Below are 19609 nucleotides of genomic sequence, written 5' to 3'. Positions count from 1 at the left end.
GTGCCCTCTCCGGATTGGGGAATGAGGCAGATATCTGATTGGGAATTGAAACAACGTTAGGCGGGGCTGGACAATGGGACCAATCAGAAATGGCCGCCCCACCATTCCTCCCGAAGGTATAAGAGGCCGCAATGTGGGCGGAGTGCAGCATTCTCTGTGAAAGTGTTTGTGAGATTGTGACCATGTCCGGAAGAGGAAAGGGCGGTGGGAAAGCTCGCGCCAAGGCGAAGTCTCGGTCGTCCCGGGCTGGCCTGCAGTTCCCGGTGGGCCGTGTTCACAGGCTCCTGAGAAAGGGTAACTATGCTGAGCGTGTGGGTGCCGGAGCGCCGGTCTATCTGGCTGCGGTGCTGGAGTATCTGACGGCTGAAATCCTGGAGCTGGCCGGCAACGCGGCCCGGGACAACAAGAAGACCCGCATCATCCCCAGGCACCTGCAGCTGGCCGTGCGCAACGACGAGGAGCTCAACAAGCTGCTGGGAGGGGTGACCATCGCTCAGGGCGGGGTGCTGCCTAATATCCAGGCCGTGCTGCTGCCCAAGAAAACTTCCGCTGCTGGGTCTGCTAAAAAATGAAGAGACCATCCTTGAATCTGACAGCCCAAAGGCTCTTTTAAGAGCCACTCACAGCATTTGTGAAAGGAGCTGAATCGTCTGTCGGATTTAATTACATTCCTGTTAATGTGTAGAGTCCTGGCTGTTGTACTTAACATCGCTACATTTCTATCTCCTTTTTATTGGGTATTGTTACTGCCTGTGGCAGCAGAGGAAGATTATCATAGAATACGATTGTAAGGGTGTCCGGAAATACATTATTTCTCATTATACCGTCACTGCCTGAGTGACCAATGTTCTATGAGTTTAGAATAGTGTCACGGGTGTTCCCGATCGGGTTTGGCTTCACATTTCCTTTAACTGCATCAGTAAGAGCTGAATCCTCCCACTGTCTCTGTAGCATATACCTTTGCAATTTATTCTCTGCTTGGTTCATATCCACTTTTTTTTTCGCCGGCCTCGAGAGAGCGTGTTCAAAAGCAGTCAGTCATTTTTCAGCTGTAAAAGGAGGGAATGAGGTAAAGTGAGTTTGTGTGAAGTTTAGTTCCGTAATCGAAAAACCAATCAACGTGCACGTAATAGCGCATCCTCCTGATTTTTTATACGTGATGGTGGGCATTTTCAAATTTGAAAATAAGCCGTTGATCTCTTGGCGCAATTTTTTCTCTTTTCTCTCCTGCCTCCACCTCACCACAAGCCATGTTAACGCAAAGGGAGTCAATGGGGAGATGGGGTTTTTCCTGAAATATCTAACCCAATACCAAAATTTGATGTGAACATCACTCATCTAATTACTATATTACCGCAATCTCTGAATGAAGATCTCATTAGTTGCAAATTCACTGCCGCTGCCTTCTGTCTTTAACTGAATTCCAAGAGAAATACTGTACTAATGTCCCCTATCGCTTCCTGCGCTCCCTGGATGAGCAACCGAACTTGTATCCGCCGTGAATCAATCGAAACACCGCCGATGTAAACCTCTTTAAAGGTAAAACAGTGTACACCGGTAAAATTACAGAACCACAGTATCAATATTTTTTATTTCATCCAAATTATTACTTGCCCGAAGACAATTTGTTATCGCTGCCTGAGCGGGCAGGTGGAAAGAACGCGCCACATAACACATCTGCATGCTCCCAGTAACAAAACTGAGCTAGTGTTATGCCGGGGAAATATAAATACTCTAATATGTAACATTAACGTCTGGGTTCCACAATAAATAAAAACAAATTATCATTTATGCCAAGTACACAATGATATCATTACTGAGATGGGCAGGTATTCACGAAAATAAGAGGATCGAAGGTTACGGGAAATTGGAGAAATATCAGCCATGATGGAATAGCAGAACAAGCTGGACGGGCAGAATGGCCTAATGCTGCTGCTACATCCTACTATTACAAAGTTTCGATGTGATTCTTTACATGGAATAACCAGATTGCACAAAAGTAGAGTATCGATTGGCCGAATAGCCTCTTATCTGCACTGTAGAAATACTTGGAAGTTTAAAATCATTCGCCACGGTAAACAGCAACAAAGTGAACCGTCCACTCCGAATGCTCTCTGCCGTACCGCAGAACACGGCATTAGTACACTTTTGGAACTGAAGTTGTAAAGGTCGGGATAAACGTGAAATAACCGGCTCCAGCAACATTCCCCTCAGTGTGCGCTGCCTTCCCCGCCCTCAGGTCTCCGCTCTCTATCGGAGAGTTTGGGTGGCTCTGAAAAGAGCCTTTGGGTTCGCTGGAAATGGGTCGCTTTATCCTCAGCCGCCGAATCCATAGAGAGTGCGGCCCTGGCGTTTCAGAGCGTACACCACATCCATGGCGGTGACTGTCTTGCGCTTGGCGTGCTCAGTGTAGGTGACTGCATCCCTGATCACATTCTCCAGGAAAACCTTCAGCACCCCGCGGGTCTCCTCGTAGATCAAGCCCGAGATGCGCTTGACCCCGCCACGGCGAGCCAGGCGCCGGATGGCTGGTTTGGTGATGCCCTGGATGTTATCACGGAGCACTTTGCGGTGCCGCTTCGCTCCGCCTTTTCCCAGGCCTTTGCCTCCTTTACCTCTCCCAGACATCGCGCTTCTTCACTCCAATCGCTGCCGAATGAGAGCCGAGCTTCCTCCCCTTCCTTTTTTATACAGCCCGGTCCGACCTGGCTGAGAAAGAGCTGACAGAGAGTGAGAGGCGGGTCCGGAGAGGAAACTGAGTGACAGACACAGCAGGGAAATGGCTTTGATAATCCAGCTCCGCCTCCAGCTCACTCCCGCCCCAACTGTGTCTGGGACCGAACCTTTTCTCCCCAAAGCTGACTATTCCTGAGCAGAGGAGCGCATCCGTGAGGCCCTCTCCCAGCGCTGCCATTGAGGAGCATTTACTCAGTGAGTGCAAGAGGTTTGTTTGAAACAGACCGCAATGGAGAGATCAGCGCCCAGGGAAGCGAGGGAACAGCAGGCTCCTTCCAGCAGCACATCGGGATGGGAGCCTGGGACACAGAGGGGGCTCCGAGACCGGGATTGATTCAGGGTGAGTTCAGGGAGAACCGGGGTCTGTTTGTAAGAGGCCGAGCGGAGCAGGAACTGGTCCCGGAACTTGGAGTGAGCGGGCTGGGGGGAAGAGAGAGGCCTTTCTCGGGCTGTGTGTGGGCCTGCTGTGGGAAGAAACTGCTGTGGGACATTCTTGTGGTTTACAATCCTCTGAACCCGGTTTTATTTTCAATCTGTTTTCCGCTCTTTCTTGAGGTAGTGTGGACCAACTGTAGGAATGGGATACTTTTGTAAAAGGACATACACTGGGGTCTTGATAAAAACATTAGAAATAGTGCCGTTTTTCCTATTTCTAACAGGTAGTTGGGGAGTTGGATGTTGAACTGTGTAAGCATCCTGGTGGTTGAGTACTCCCACTCATGGTGCTGGGCAGTTGTTGCTCAGTTTCAGGATCTCACTCAACTGATATCAAGGTAAAAATCACACAACACCAGGTTTTCGTTCAACAATTTTTTTGGAAGCACTTGATGTGTAACATTGTACACCCCAGTCCAACACCAACATCTCCAAATCAACTGGTGTCGAATCACATGAAAAACAAACAATACCCAGAAAAGGAGCAGCTCAGGGCAACAATGGAATCAGATCCGTGGTTCTGGTTAAGTTGTTGGAGTTAAAGAAAAAAACAACACACATCCTAATGAAGATGCAATGAATGTGACAATGATCAGTTAAATATTGCCAGACTAGCCTCATGTTGATTTACAGGTGGTGTTCCTGTGTCTTCCTCCAGAAAAATACCCGAGGGACTAAGACACTATAATACTTCCTCAGTTCAAAGCAAAGAGTGACCAGCTGCCTCTAACAAACAGAGGGTATGTAGCCCATTGACGTTTACACACCAGTGTTGAAGATAGATAAACTGAATCCTCATCCAAAATAGACATTCAGGAACAACATTAAAATCTGCAATTATTAAGAGCATTTTCAAAGTTACAATGAAGATAGACAAGTAGGCCACATTGTTGCATTGTTTCAACAACCATCCGTGAAGGAGGGGTTAAGTATAGAGATGGAGGGAAACTGTGCTCACTGACAGGACAAGAGTTACCGAAGAGTCGTCGAGCCATAGAGACGTATAGCGTGGAAACAGACCCTTCGGTCCAACTTGTCCATGCCGACCAGATATTCTAATCTAATCTGGTCCCATTTGCCAGCACTTAACCCACCTCTCTCTAAACTCTTCCTGTTCATATTGTTCAAGTATAGATTTGAGATGGAAATGTGTTGCTGGAAAAGCGCAGCAGGTCAGGCAGCATCTAGGGAACAGGAGAATCGACGTTTCGGGCATTAGCCCTTCTTCAGGAATGGAATAGATTTGAGACAGCCCAGGGAATCCCTTGTGGACTCAGATCTTTCAGCCTCTCTTGGTTCGTCCTGGAGATCATACACTTTGGTAGTCTGGAATAAAAACCTCTTACAAACAGTTTAGTTTAATTTTAGCCTTCCCCTTTATTTACCAATAGTATCAGTGTTACAACATAACATTTACACCTATAAGCCAGGCTAGCTGAGGTTCTAAAACCTTAGAAAAGTAGGATACCAGCTCTTCCTTTAAGAGCCCTCACAGGCTGCTCCACTCTTCTGTCTCAAACAGGCTTCCTTTTTACAAAACTTTACAAAAAAGGTCTGTATTCGCTTAACTGATCACTCCTGTAGGCCCTTAGCCATCCATCAGGGGGAAAAACAGATCCAGCCGAGTCAGTGCCTGTTGGTGAGATTAGTCCCTGTCATAAAGAGGTATCAGTCTAAACTAAATGGGAGAGGTCATAAGGTAACCTTACACAGCTTGCATGTCAGATATCACTGTTTTCTAAAATGGCATCTTAGAGAGGAGGGCAAACTTTGACCATTAAATGGCTTCCTGACAGATTGTGTCAGAATCTCTTCAATGTTAGGTTTAGAATAATTTTTAAGCTAGGAGCAGACTCCTGCTTTTTATCTTTAGCACAAAATCATTCTGTAACTGAGGCTGAAAGGTTACATTTGAAATGATTCATTAGTCTCAAATTAAACATGCTTTCTTTTCAGGGTTGTGTTTCAAATTCAAAGAAGACAGAGGATTTGACGAGTTAGAATTGACAGAGGGTCAGTCGTGGTGTGTAGGAACACCAAGTAAATTAAAGATTAGATTAGATTATTTACAGCATGGAAACAGGCCCTTCGGCCCAACAAGTGCTTCTCAATATTACATTTTAGAGTTTGTATTTCATAATCAGTGATGGCTACTCAAAATCAGCATAAAGTGCCAAAATGCAAATAAATTCCAAACATTGGGCGGCACGGTGGCACAGTGGTTAGCACTGCTGCCTCACAGCGCTAGAGACCCGGGTTCAATTCCCGCCTCAGGCGACTGACTGTGTGGAGTTTGCACATTCTCCCCGTGTCTGCGTGGGTTTCCTCCGGGTGCTCCGGTTTCCTCCCACAGTCCAAAGATGTGCAGGGTCAGGTGAATTAGCCATACTAAATTGTCCGTCGTGTTAGGTAAGGGGTAAATGTAGGCGGATGTGGGTTTCGCTTCGGCGGGTCGGTGTGGACTTGTTGGGCCGAAGGGCCTGTTTCCACACTGTAATGTAATCTAATCTAATTCATCTCTCTCTCACACTCTCACTCACACTCACGCACTCACACACACAATAAGAATCCATTATAATTGATAGGACCTGACCGTTTATTACAAGGCTTTTGACATGCTTCTGAGATGATACAAAGTTTCCGAGATCACAATCAAATACTGTCATTAAATTCATAAGTTATCAACTTTGAATGTTATCACTCTGTGTCTTTTTTTTTACATAGATTAATTGATGTTAAGGCAAATGTTCTTAATTGCTTTAGAGCATCCTGTTATCACTTGGTGAGAACAGATTTTTTTTTATCTTCTGCACATCCTAGGTTCCCCCTTTTGTGGCCTGATGCCTCCCTGCCTGCCCTGTTTATTTTCTTGTGTTCTATAATTCAACATTACATTTAGTCTAAGTATTTAAGGGCAAGTTTTAAGGCTTTCTCATTATACTCGCTCAGATGCCATTTAAATGTTATAATTGTACCAGGCTCCACCACTTCTCCATGTGCCTTATGATTTTATAAATTTCTATAAGGTCACTCTCCAGGGAAAACAGTTCCAGCCTGTTCAGCCTCTGACTACAGCTCAAATTCTCCAACCGGGGTGAAGTATATTTACATGGAATTTGGGTGACTGAAAAGGACAGAATTAATCCTTGACTGAATACTTGTCACATACCGAGATGACAATTAAATAACATGAATTTCAAACAGACAATCTATACAGGTAGCTCGTGTGCTTTACTCACAACACGTCTTTCTATAACCCACTGGCAATACAACTTGATAAACGTCTGCCCACTTCTCATCTGCCTGAATGTGATGTTCTCCATTTCCTCATTAAGACATCATTTTTAAGATAATAACAATCAGGGATACATTTGGATTCATTTTGTGTATGCCTTTTGATACAATGCTTTAAATTTTCATCTTTTTGCTGTAACTCAGTTAATTTACCTGAGCTAAAGATGTCTGCTTTGTCATCTCTGTTCCTGGTTTGTCTCAACTATCTATCAAACAGGGTCTCTGCTAATTTCCCTTCAACATTCTTATCTGTACTCTTTGATCTTTCCTGTTTCAACTGGTGAATTTGTGACCTCGTTACCACACATTCAGGAAACATCCCAGGATGTGTGTCCTGCAGTAGTCCAGTTGCCTGAATTTCCATTGGCTTTTCAACCACAATCATCACTCCCACCAGTGAATCAGCAACATCATTATCAAGGACAAATTGTATTCCCGGAGCTGAAAGTTTGTCCAGTAATCCTACTATGACTTCTCCCCTCTTCACTCTAACCTCACTTCTTACAATTGAGCATTTCTTATTTCAATGTGAATTCCAGTTACTCATACCTTTTCTGGCAATAGTCCTTTAGAGGTACATATATCTTCATATTTTAGCATCACAGATTGAGAGGATCCTTATATCTCTGAATATTGCTACCTCTTTACCTGTTGCTCCTGGCCTATGCGAGTAAACTTTACCTTCACGGTGTATGGTTTAAGAAGATCTGGCACTTCCTCCATAAACAACCTCCAACCAGCTTGTACATTCTGGTGCAGCTTTCTAGTCTCCACAGTGCTCTCTGTTACCACTCCAACAAAATTCACTGGCTTATCCTGTTTTCCTACATCTGGTTTCTCAGTGCTTTTCCTAACCAGCTAATACTGATTCCATGGCCTACTTCATTGAAAACACCAGAGCTTTTTCACATGTCTTTCACCTTCAAGGGTTTCCTTTTTACTCTGTGGTAAATTATTCTTATGATCTTCACAGAGATCTATTTTTTACTTTCCATGTGAGAATTTCTCTTATCCACAATTATTATCCCTCATGGATTGAAATTGATTTTGGCAGCCCAATTTTGATTGATTGATCAACTCAATCATCAGCCATTTCTGATGTCAGTCTTACTGTTTTAGCTGTCTGCTCTTACATGTGAGTTCTCATTACATCAGGAAGTGAATTTTTGAATTCCTGTCGAAGCGTCAATTCCAAAATTCAAACTCCCTCTTTATTCCTTTCCTCTCTCTCCTTTTCTCTCTTCTACCTCTCTTCTGTTTTTAATCGTAATTCAAACTGTTTCGTTTCTGTTGCCCTTTCCTTGACTTTTGCCTCTGACTCGAATTGTTTCATTATCAATTAAATGTTAGCCATCCCTAAAGATTCTGATGGCATTTCCAGCAAATTTAAATGGTGAGCTATGACTGTAATTGTCCCCCTTTTCCTCATGGAAGGAAGCAGTTGACCTCCAGCTTGTCTGCTAATTCCAGCAGCTTGTTATTAATCACTTTTTGCAAAAATCTGAAGCCACTTCTTCCACCGCCAGAAAACTCTTGATGACTCAAAGAGCCATTGCTATCCCAAACACTGTTTCCTGATGAAGGGCTGATGCCCAAACATGATTCGCCTACTCCCCAGATGCTGCCTGATCTGCTTGGTTTTCCAGTAACACACACTCGTCACTGATCTCCTGCTTCTGCAGTCCTCACTTTCTCCAAGCGCTGTTTAAACCAATCGAATTCCAACACCCGGAACAAAAGACGCTAAGACTTACCACTTGCTGCCTTCGAATCCAACAAATCAAATCCCAAATCAGAACTACAAAATAAATTCTGCAAACAGCCCCCAATCTATTATGGAAAAGGCCAGATCCCCTCCAAACATTTCAAGAAAGTAACCCAGACCCTAACTTTGCTAATTGGTTTAAGCGGGTGTAACGAAGATATTCCAGGAGGGATGCAGCGGGTCAAACCAGTAGTTTTAAACAAAACAGTTTGATTTACACATTTACTGAATGATACACAAACAAAAGAGAGCAGAATACTAAATAACTTAAAAATCCAAAAACCCAACAGACTATACCAACTTAATGATGGTGTTCCCAACATTTACAACAATCCCCATAAATACCCCTTGCCACAAAAGGTAAAGTCAAACACAGGGTCTTACAGGAGAGATGTCAGAGAGAGAGTACCATCATGGACCTGCTTCTTTGAGTTCAGCAACCTTTTCAACTGCCAGACTGCTTTCAGTCAATAGCCAGACAGCCAAAAACCAAATCAAGCCAGAGAAAAGCTGAGCTGGGAAAACTGGGCCACTCCCCTTTCATTGCACAAGTGTTCTTCTTAAAAATGTGGAAGCCTGAGGCATTACCAAAATCAGAATGGCCTTAAAACCCATCAACTCCGACTTTTCAGAACCTGTGTCTTTTGCAGCATCACAACAGACTGCTCCAAGAAGTAATACCCTGAGGGAGACAGGATAATGTGTTGAATTGGATCCAAAGTTGGCTCAGTCACAGGAAAGAAAGGATAATGGTCAATGGTGGCCTTTGTGAATGGAAAGCTGTTACAAGTGGTGCTCTGCATAGCTCAGTGTTGGGCCCTCTGCTGTTTGTTTTATCCATTAATGATTTGGAGTTGCGTATGTTGGGCAAATTTGTGAAATTTGCAGATGACACAAAAATTGGCCGTGTAGTGGATAGTGTGGAGGATAGCTGTATGCTCCAAAACTATACAGACGGTTTGGTGGAGTGTGCAAGAACATGGCAGATGGAGTTCAGCTCTGATAAGTGTCAGGGAATGCATTTTGGGAAGTCAGACGGTAAATGGGAATCGACAATAAATGGGAATATACTGAGGGGGACAGGTGAAGTGAGAGATCTTAGTGTGCAAATGCTCAGGTCCCTAAAGATAGAAGGGGCTGTAAAGAAGGCACATGGAATGCTCTCCTTCATTGGCAGAGGGTTGAATACAAAAATAAAGAAATAACAATGAAACTGTGTGAGGCACTGGTGGCTACAACAGGAATATTGTGTGCAGTCGGGTCACCACATTACAGGAAGGACGTCATTGCTGTGGAGAGAGTGCAGAGGAGAATTACTAGAATGTTGCCAGGGCTGGTGAATTGTAACTATCAGGAGGGATTGGAGAGTTTGGAATGGTATTCCTTGGAACAGTGGTGCCATGATTAAGGAATACAGGGCGACACTCATATCCGCAGGTCCAGTTATCGCGGTTTCACGTACCCGTGGTTTACAGTGGTCTGAGCATATAAAAGGAAATGTTCCAGAACTAGGTACCAGGAGACTGCCGGAAGGTATATTTCCCATTTAAATGAATGGTTTTGCACCTATCTGCGATTTTGCGTTTCCGCTGTAGGTCTTGGAACATATACCCCATGGGTACTGGGGTCTACAGTACTAAATAGTGAGCTACCTGATGAAGAAGCAGCAGTTTGAAATCGTGCACTTCCATATAAACCTATTGAAGTATAACCTGGTGTTTTGTGATTTTTAACTAACTAGAGTTAAAAATCTAGTCCTGGAGTGAGGACTGCAGATGCTGGAGATCAGAGCTGAAAATGTGTTGCTGAAAAAGCGCAGCAGGTCAGGTAGCATCCAAGGAGCAGGAGAATCGACGTTTCGGGCATGAGCCCTTCTTCAGGAAGGGCTCATGCCCGAAACGTCGATTCTCCTGCTCCTTGGATGCTGCCTGACCTGCTGCGCTTTTCCAGCAACACATTTTCAGAGGGAGACATTAGACAGGAGAAACCTGTTTCCTTTAGCAGAGAGTTCAAAAACCAGGGATCACGGATTCAAGTTAAGTGGCTGTAGGATTAGAATTTATGAGCAAAAATTATTTTTTATGCAGAGAGTGGTGGGTATTCGGTGCCTGATTTGGTGGTGCAGGCAAAGACCTTACATATTTTTAAACAAATGCCCTGGTACTGAGCCTCAAGTGTTCTAAACTGCAAGGTTACAGGCGGTGCCAGGATGGTGGGATGAGAAAGGGCATGTAGGCATGGACAAGATGGGCTGAATGCCCCACCCCCCACCCCAAAGCTGTATTATTTTTATAATTCTCCAGTTATCAATGAGATCAGACCAATCAATGCTGTGTGAATATGTAAATATATTTACCATATACAGAAAGTTACAGTTTGATAACTACACCCACACATTCTCCAAACAGGAACTGACAGGCATAGATCAATAACTAAACTCACATATTCACATACCCACTTGCATCAGATGGCTCCATTCGTGGAGCTGTATGGGTGTTGTTTAGTTTCTGAATCTCACTCAACTGGTATTAGAATTTTAAGAAAAAATGGACAAGGGAGCAGCTCAGCAGGAGTGGAATCAGACCCGTGGTTCTGTTTAAATTGCTGGCTTTAAACAAAAAAATTCTAGTGATGATTAACTGAATGTTACATTGATGTTGCCAGTCACAACTGATGTTGATTTACTGGAGCTCTCTCTTCTATATTCCTACACGCAAGTACTCAAAGGACCAAGACAATGTAATATTCCCTCGGTACAGAACCAAGTGTGACCAGCTGCTTCGAACAAACAGCCGGTATGTTACTGCTGTCAGAGCGAAGAACATCCTTTCAATAGACAATAGGTGCAGGAGTAGGCCATTCTGCCCTTCGAGCCAGCACCACAATTCATTATGATCATGGCTGGTCATCCTCAATCAGTATCCTGTTCTTGCCTTATCCCCATAACCCTTGATTCCACTATCCTTAAGAGCTCTATCCAACTTTCTTGAAAGTATCCAGAGACTTGGCCTCCACAGACTTCTGGGGCAGAGCATTCCATACACTAGGTTGAGGTGGGGGAAGGGGAAATGAGGAAACTGTTGAAGTCCACATTGATGCCCTGTGGTTGAAGTGTTCCGAGGCGGAAGATGAGGTGTTCTTCCTCCAGGCGTCTGTTGGTGAGGGAGCAGCGGTGAAGGAGGCCCAGGACCTCCATGTCCTCGGCAGAGTGGGAGGGGGAATTGAAACGTTGAGCCACGGGGTGGTGTGGTTGATGTGTGCAGGTGTCCCGGAGATGTTCCCTAAAGCTTTCTGCTAGGAGGCGTCCAGTCTCCCCAATGTAGAGAAGACCACATTGGCAGCCCTACCCCCACCTCACCCTCGTTCTAAACTTCCAGCTCAGCACTGTCCCCATGTCTTGTCCTACCTGCCTATCTTCTTTTCCACCTATCCATTCCACCCTCCTCCTTGACTTATCACCTTCATCCCCTCCCCAACTCACCTGGTGTACTCTATGCTACTTTCTCCCCACCCCCACCCTCACCCTCCTCTCGTTTATGTCTCCACCCTTCAGGCTCTCTGCCTTTATTCCTGATGAATGGCTTTTGCCCGAAACGTCGATTTTACTGCTTTTCGGATGCTGTCTGAACTGCTGTGCTCTTCCAGCACCACTAATCCAGAATCTGGTTTCCAGCATCTGCAGTCATTGTTTTTACAAGGTTGTTATTGTACCCACTTCTGCCACTTCCTCTGGCAGCTCATTCCAAAAAACATACCACCAAAAAACATATCTCTGTGTGATAAAGTTATCCCTCAGGTCGCTTTTAAATATTTCCCCTCTCACCTTAAACCAATGTCCTCTAGTTTTGGACTCCCTGCCCCGGAGAAAAGACCTTGACTATTCACCTTATCCAAGCCCCTATTTCTGCAGCAATATACATATGAAACATCAAAGACCACTTAATGTGAGTCTAAATCGTCCTTCAATATGATGAGGATTTCTGCCTCTCACACCCTGACAGGCAGTGAGTTCCAGATCCCCACCACCCTTTGAGTGAAAATGTTTTCCCTCACATCCCCCTTGAAACCTCCTACCCCTTGCTTTAAATCTATGCCCCTCCCCCAGTCATTGATCCCTCCTTCAAGGGGGCGGGGGAGGTTTCTTCCTGTCTACCCCATCTATGCCCCTCATCACTTTATACATCTCCATCAGGTCCCACACTCAATCTGCTCTGCTCTAAGGAAAACAACCCCAGTCTGTCCAATCTCTCTCCATCACTGAAACTCTCTAGCCCCCAAGGCAATAACCTGGTAAATCTCTCTCTGCATGCTTCCCCAGTGCTACCACACTGCTCTGATAATGTTGATTTGTATAGAGTTGCTTAAAAGCTCACTGGAATGGCGATAAATTTGCTATTCAGGAGACCCTGCCTGCTGGTTAGAAACAGCACAGTGCTAATTGCCGTCTTGACTTTTGCTGATGTTGATGGTTGTGTGTACGGTTCTGCAGTGGTTGGAGTATTCCCAGTAAATCTCCTCACCATCCTCGTAGAAAATACATTGAATTGGGGTCGAAACGACTGGTTTAACGAGGTGCTGTCTCCCTCCACTACCTCATTTCCAGTGTGGACACTCAGCTCTAGGACTGACACAGGGATGCCTGTGATTAAAGCAAACTGTTAGGCACGAGTTGTTGTTGTGTTCAACAACAAACAGTACTCCCACCATACAGTCAGAGAGAGTTACAGAGTCACTGAGAAAGTCAGAGAGGCAGGGAGAAACAGAGAGAGACATAGACACACACAGGCATATGGAGTTATATAGAAACATAGTCAGAGTCAGAAAGAGGCACAAGATCATCGAGATTAATCGACATAGTGTTAAAGCAAGTCATAGACAGTCCAACAGAGAGAGATAGAGACCTCGCGGTCTGTACAATATACCTCACCGGGGGGGGGGGGGGGGGGGGGGAATCTCTCCTGTCCCCCTCCACCCCCCAATAACCACCATCCTGCCCCTCGGGAACGGGACATATTGACACAGTCCGCTCTCCCTCGGCGCTTTTCCTTCCCGCGTGGCCCCGGCGCCATTTTAGCTTCAGGCCCCGCGCGAGATGGCGGTTAACGGCCGCCTCGTGCCCCAAGTGACCGTTAGCAGCTGCTTCAGGGGAAAGACTCTTTAAAGGGACAACCCTTTCAGGAGAGAGAAACAACAGGGCCGGCTCCGGGACTCGCCAAACTCAATAATAATGACAAATACACTCACAGACAGAGAGGTGGGAGTGAACAAGAAATTGTGCGGCGGCACATCAAGACCAAAGGCCACTCTCCCGAAGGACGGCTGCCCCGGACTCGAAACGTTGACTCCGCTTTCTCTCTGTCTGTCTCTGGACAGATGCTGCCAGGCCTGAAGCACAAACAAGGTCCTCGGGGGTGAGTCCGAGTTCAGGATCCTGTTAAGTTTCGGTTGGCAGATGGATGACAGTGTGGGAGGGTATGCAATGGGATTAGAAGAATAGAGGCGGAGACTGTTTCCTAAAATGGGGAAAGGTTTCGGAAATCTGAAGCACAAAGGGAGTTGGGAGTCCGAGGTCAGGATTCTCTTCAGGTTAACAGGCAGGTTCAGTTGGCGGTTAGGAAGGCAAATGTAATGTTAGCATTCATCTTGGGAGGTGTACAATACAAGAGCAGGGATGTACTGCTGAGGCTGTATAAGGGTCTGGTCAGACCACATTTGGATCATTGTGAGCAGTTTTGGGCCCCCTATCTCAGGAAGGATGTGCTGAACTTGGAGGGCGTCAGGAGGGGGTTTACAAGAAAAATCCCAGGAATGAAGCACTTCTCATATGAGGAGAGGTTGAGGACTCTGGTTCTTAACTCGATGGAGTTTAGAAAGATGAGAGAGAACCTGATTTAAACTTACAGAATATCGAGAGGTCCATTCATGCATCTGTCTAGATACATCTTTATTGATGCTATCGTCTGGGGAGTGTTTCTGAACAAACAGACCTACGGGGTGTAGGAAGGCAGTTCCTTAAATGTGGCATTGCGGCTTGACACTGTGGTGAAGTAAGCATTTGGCATGCTTACCTTCACTGGTCAGAGCACTGACGACAGGAGTTGGGACATCATGTCATAGCTGTACAGGATGTTGGTGAGACCATTTTTAGAATACTGTGTACAGTTTTGGTCAACCTGCTGTAGAAAGGACGTCGTTAAGCTCAAAAGGTTATAGAAAAGATTTACAAAGATGTTACCAAGGTTGCAGGGTTTGAGTTATAAGCAGAAGCTTCATAAGCTAGGAGCTTTTCTCTCCTGGAGCGTTGGAGGCTGAGGGGGTGACCTTATAGAGGTTATAAAATCACGAGGGGCACAGAAAAGGTAAATAGGTATAGTTGTTTCCCCAATGTAGGGGTGTCCCAAACTAGTGGACATAGGTTTAAGGTGAGAGTGGAAAGATTAAAAAGGGACCTGGTAGGCAAATTTATCACACAGAAGGCAACGAGTGTATGGAAAGAGCTGCCAGAGGAAGTGGTAGAGGCAGGTACGATTACATGGAAGAGACATTTGTAAAGGAACATGGATAAGAAAGGTTCAGAGAAATATGTGTCAAATGCAGATAAATGGGACTAGTTGAGTTTGGGCAACGTTGTCAGCATGGGTGAGTTGGGCTGAAGGGCCTGTTTCTGTGCTGCATGACTCTATGAAAATGGATGAGAATAACAAACTTTGCCTGAATGTACAGGAGGAGCTGTGAATATGTGGGGTCATTATACAGACCAATTTCTCTTGGCAAAACACATGATTGGAACAAATCAAAAACTGACCATGACAAATATTATTTCTGTGTACTCTGAACAGGATGTGGCCATCTCTGCCAAGGTGGGAAGTGGATGCAATTCTGAAATGTCTTTGAACCAATCGACTTGCTCAGCCAGAAGGCAGTGAAGAGTTTGCAAAGCGTTAGGAATCATGTGCAGAGCAGAGCGGGTAGGGAGGTCAGATTTCACTCCTTTAAGGACCATCGCAGACAGGAACAGGAGAAGGCCATTCGGCCCTTCGAACTGCTCATCCATTCAATAGCATTGTGGCTGATGCCCCATTCCTCACGCTCATTTTCCTGCACTTAACATGTTACCCTCAATTCCCTGACTGATCAAGAATCTCCTGCTCCTGTTTCCACACACAGCTCTCTGTGGCAAGGAGTTCCAACGACTCTCAACCCTCTGAAAGAAGAAACCCCTCCTCACCTCAGTCTTCAATTTTGAACCAGATGGTTGTTTGTTCCTGACAACAGTCATCATTAGAGTCTTAACTCCAGATCTGTTTTTGTTTAAAATCGCATTCCAAATCAAATCCACCAACTGCCAAAGCAAGATTCAAATTTGCATCTGCAGGACATACCCTGGGGAGCTGAAAATGTAGGATTTTGCTTCCCCATTATTTCAGAAACGGAAAATGAATCTCATCAAAATTGAGACCAGAACAAGTTGCCGCACACCACTGAGCTAAACATTGATGTCGACAGAATCCATACAGTGTGCAAAGAGACCATTCAGCCCATCCAGTCTGTCCTAAGCCAGTGAAGAGGATCCCACCCAGACCCCTACCCCACCCCTGTAACCCTGCATTAACCATGGCCAAGCCCTCTAACCTGCACATCATAGAATCCTACAGCATGGAAGCAGGCCTTTTGGCCTGTCAGGACCATATACTGACCCTCTGAATAGCATTCGACCCAGACTCACCACCTCTCCAATCCCTGAGACCCTGCATTTCCCATGACTATACCTTTTAGCGTGCATAACTCTCACACCATGGGCAACTTAGCAAGGCCAATCCATCTAAAGTGCACATCTTTGGACTGTGGGAGGAAACCAAAGCATCTGGAGAAAACCCATGCAGAGAAGGGGAGAATGTGCAAACTCCCAATAAACAGTCACCCAGGGCTGGAATTGTTTCTGGGACCCTGGCGCTGTGAGGCAGCAATGGTAACCACTGAGCCACTGTGCCACCCAATGTTTTTGCCGCTGGCCATGCAGGGGTTGGTTAGCTCAGTTGATTCTATTGTTGACTTACAATGTACAGTCATATTGACAGCATGCGTTCAATTGCTGGTCTGGTAGCGATTGCTGTGAGTGATCATTCCCTGTGCTTTAGACGTGGTGTGCCGCAGTTTAAACTATAAAACAGTTGTTTGCCTTTTCTCCCCCACCTCTTTCTCCCTCTCTCTAATGAGACAATGGTGACTTCACATTAATCACCTGCTAAAAACATAACTTTGCTGATTAAAAATTAACTGCCCTCTTTTTCACTACAAAATAACTTGTATTTTTCCTCCCTGATGCACTATTGGAGTGAGCTGAAAATAAAAGAGAAGACACTTTATCAATGGTACATATCTAAATGAAGTGGGAGAGGTTGCACAGGGAGAATTACCAGCATATTGCCTTGGTGGCTGGAGAGTTTGTGATTGAGGGAGGTTGGACAGACTGGGGTTGTTGTCCTTACAGCAGCGTAGATTGAAAGAGAGGGATGTATAAAATGATGAGGGATGAAGATAGGGGAGGCAGGAAGAAACTTTCCCCGCTTAACAGAGGTGGGGGAGGGGTACAGATTGAAGGTATGGACCAGGAGGTTTCAAGGGAATGTGAGGAAAATCTTGTTCACCCAGAGGATAGTGTGCAATCTGGAAGTCACTGCCTGTAAGGATGGAAGATTCAGAAGCTCTCATCACATTGAAGGAGGATTTAAATGTGCACTCGTGATGCCAAGTGCTGGGGAAATGGGATAAGAGAATATCGAGATGGTTGTTTCTGACCAGCACAGACTCTGGCCTTTTTCTGGGCTGCAGATTTCTCAGAAACTATGACTAACTCACTTTGAGATGTGTATTCTACATCCAAGATACTATCTAGCGTGATTTCGTACATTTCATGTTCAGAGATGAGGGGTTTGTCGTTGAAAGAGAGATTCAGCAGTTAAGACCAATATGCTCTGGAGTTTAGAGGAATAAGGGAGATCCAGCTGAGGGATATAGGGTGGTAAAGGAGATGGGATTGACAAAGCAGACAGAGAGGATGTTTCCTCAGGTGTGACAAGTTAGAACGAGAGGGTCATTGTTTCAGGAGAAGGGGATGGAACAGATTGAAACAGGAGATGTTGAGAAATGGCTTCTCTCCAAGGTAGAGGGGGTGGGAATCTCTGGGAATTCACTTCCCAGTATGTGGGGGCATGTCGGGAAACTGAATAAATTGAAGGAGGGGACAGACAGATTGTTAATCAGTGAGGGGTTAAAGGGAGGGGGGCAGGAATTTGCAGTGAGGCTGGGATGAGATTAACCGCAGTTGTATAGAATGGGGGAAGCAGGGTCCCCAGGGCTCCTAGCCCGCATGTTGTGTTGATCGTCCAGCTGCCGAAACACTTTTTACTGTGGCTGGCTCACAGCACATGCTCAGAAAGCTCTGAATCTGAGGGCGTAAACTGTGTGATGCATCACAGTTCATTAGTCTCTTAGAAACCAAGACCATAAGATATAGCAGCCATTCGGCCCATCAAGTCTTCTCCGCCATTCCATCATGGCTGATATGTTTGTTAACCCTATTTTCTTTCCTTCTCTCTGTAACGATTAATCGTCTTCTTGATCAACAATCTATATCTGTCTTAAAGACATAATGACAGCCGTCTGCAGTAATGAGTTCCACAGATTCCCCCTGTCTGGCTGAAGAAATTCCTCCTCATCTCAGTTTTAAAAGGAGTCCCCTTCATGTGGAGGCTGTGCCTTCGGGTACTAGTCTCTCCTACTCGTGGAAACATCTTCTCCATGTCCACTCTACCCAGGCCTCTCAGTATTCTTCAAGTTTCAACCAGATTCTCCCTCACCCTTCTAAACACAATCGGGTCCAGACTCCTATTCCTCAATGTCTCCTCATATTACAAGCTCTTCATCTCTGGGATTTTTCTTGTAAATACCCTCTGGACTCCTTCCACATTCAGCACATCCTTCCTTAGATAGGGGGCCCAAAACTGCTCATAAAGTTTCAAATATGGTCTGACCAGAGCCTGATACTGCCTCAGCAATACATCCCTGCATTTATATTCTACACCTCTTGAAATGAATGCTGACATTCCATTTGCTTAACTGCCAACTGAAACTGCCCGTCAACCTGAAGAGAATCCTGAACCTGGACTCCGAAGTCCATTTGTGCTGCAGATTTTTGAACCTTTTCACAGTTTAGAAAAGTCAACGCCTCTATTCTTCCTACTGAAGTACATTGCTTCCCATGTTCCCATTTCTCAACATCTCCTGTTTCAATCTGTTCCATCCCCTTCTGCCATTTTGTGGCACACTCTCCTAGCCAAATCCTTCTGCAGCCTCACCCCTTCCTCAATACTACCTGTCCTTCCAGCTATCTTTGTGTCATCAAAGAAACATTCAGGACAATGAAATGGCCCTGCTCCTCGTGTCTGCTGCTCGACCTAGAGTGAATGGCTCCTTGCCCCCAAAGACCAAGGCCAGAAGGGATCACTGTTGTACTGAGGCAATCAACAGATTGATGTCCCAGGGTCTAAAAAGTAGGTATTCCCTGAAAACAAGATGAAAGATAAAGCAATTAGCCATCAGTTCCCTCTTCCAATTCACACTGCCTTGTTGTTAATTTAGTTGAGAGAGATGGAACATCTCTATGATTTAGATGATTGCAAACACTATCGATGATTAATAAATTCAAATGTCAAAAGATTCGAAAAGCTTGGGCAGACCTTCGCTCCATGCTATAAGCAAGAGAAACACCAGCGATGTTTAAATGTGGCTGGGTTTCTGAGGGTTAAGTTAAACCAGAGAAAATCTCCACTTTCACTGAACCAGAAATGTTATAAAGTATATATATATAATATTCTTTACCAGCCTTTCTTGGTTTGAGATGGTGGAAACTGAGTACACCAAACTGCTATCTGTTTTGGAGTTATCTATAATCAAAAAACAATAAGTAAAGTGAACCAAAAGATTAAAGATCAGAATGTTAAAATAACAGAAAACAATTCCTCAAAATTAAATATGGAGTGATAATTAAGGTCACAGTCCCAACCCAACAGTAATATAAACTTCAGCTCTTGGCGATATAGGAACATTTTCAAAGCAGTTCACGAACCAGGTGACTCAATAACATCGACATTCACTATAAAGTTTGCGCCTACCCTCCCAGAACAAGCTCACATAGGGAAGGTGGAGGCCCTGGGATAATTGACAACTTTTTTTATTATTAATCACTCTTGACACATGGACAACACCCACTGGACCCTGTATTTATTGCCCAACTCATCCCTAGTTGCCTACTTAAGAAGGTAGGGATAAGCTGCTTTCTTGAACTGCTGCAGTCCATGTGCTATGGATGGAAATGCA

General features: G+C 45.0%; 2 protein-coding genes across 2 annotated transcripts; one reads left to right on the top strand and one right to left on the bottom strand.

Moving 5' to 3' along the window:
* Window positions 1–131: 131 nt before the first annotated feature.
* On the top strand, window positions 132–1019 carry LOC148135563 (histone H2A-like). Its single transcript, XM_087984872.1, has one exon. The coding sequence runs from the start codon at window positions 132–134 to the stop codon at window positions 570–572; it is 441 nt and encodes a 146-aa protein (XP_087840998.1). The 3' UTR covers window positions 573–1019.
* Window positions 1020–1685: 666 nt separating this feature from the next.
* On the bottom strand, window positions 1686–2772 carry LOC148135562 (histone H4). The gene has a single exon (XM_087984873.1). It carries the CDS (start codon window positions 2626–2628, stop codon window positions 2317–2319), a length of 312 nt encoding a protein of 103 aa, XP_087840999.1. The 5' UTR covers window positions 2629–2772; the 3' UTR covers window positions 1686–2316.
* Between the last annotated feature and the right edge of the window lie 16837 nt (window positions 2773–19609).

The sequence above is a fragment of the Chiloscyllium plagiosum genome, unplaced genomic scaffold (genome assembly GCF_037043375.1).
Source record: "Chiloscyllium plagiosum isolate Xiang-an unplaced genomic scaffold, Cpla_swu_hap1 HiC_scaffold_49, whole genome shotgun sequence".
Lineage (NCBI taxonomy): Eukaryota > Metazoa > Chordata > Chondrichthyes > Orectolobiformes > Hemiscylliidae > Chiloscyllium > Chiloscyllium plagiosum.
This window is presented reverse-complemented; position numbering and strand designations above follow the sequence as displayed.

Excerpts from the sequence above, each read along its gene's own strand:
- LOC148135563 (XM_087984872.1), top strand. The coding sequence starts at position 132 with ATGTGGGCGGAGTGCAGCATTCTCTGTGAAAGTGTTTGTGAGATTGTG.
- LOC148135562 (XM_087984873.1), bottom strand. The coding sequence starts at position 2,628 with ATGTCTGGGAGAGGTAAAGGAGGCAAAGGCCTGGGAAAAGGCGGAGCG.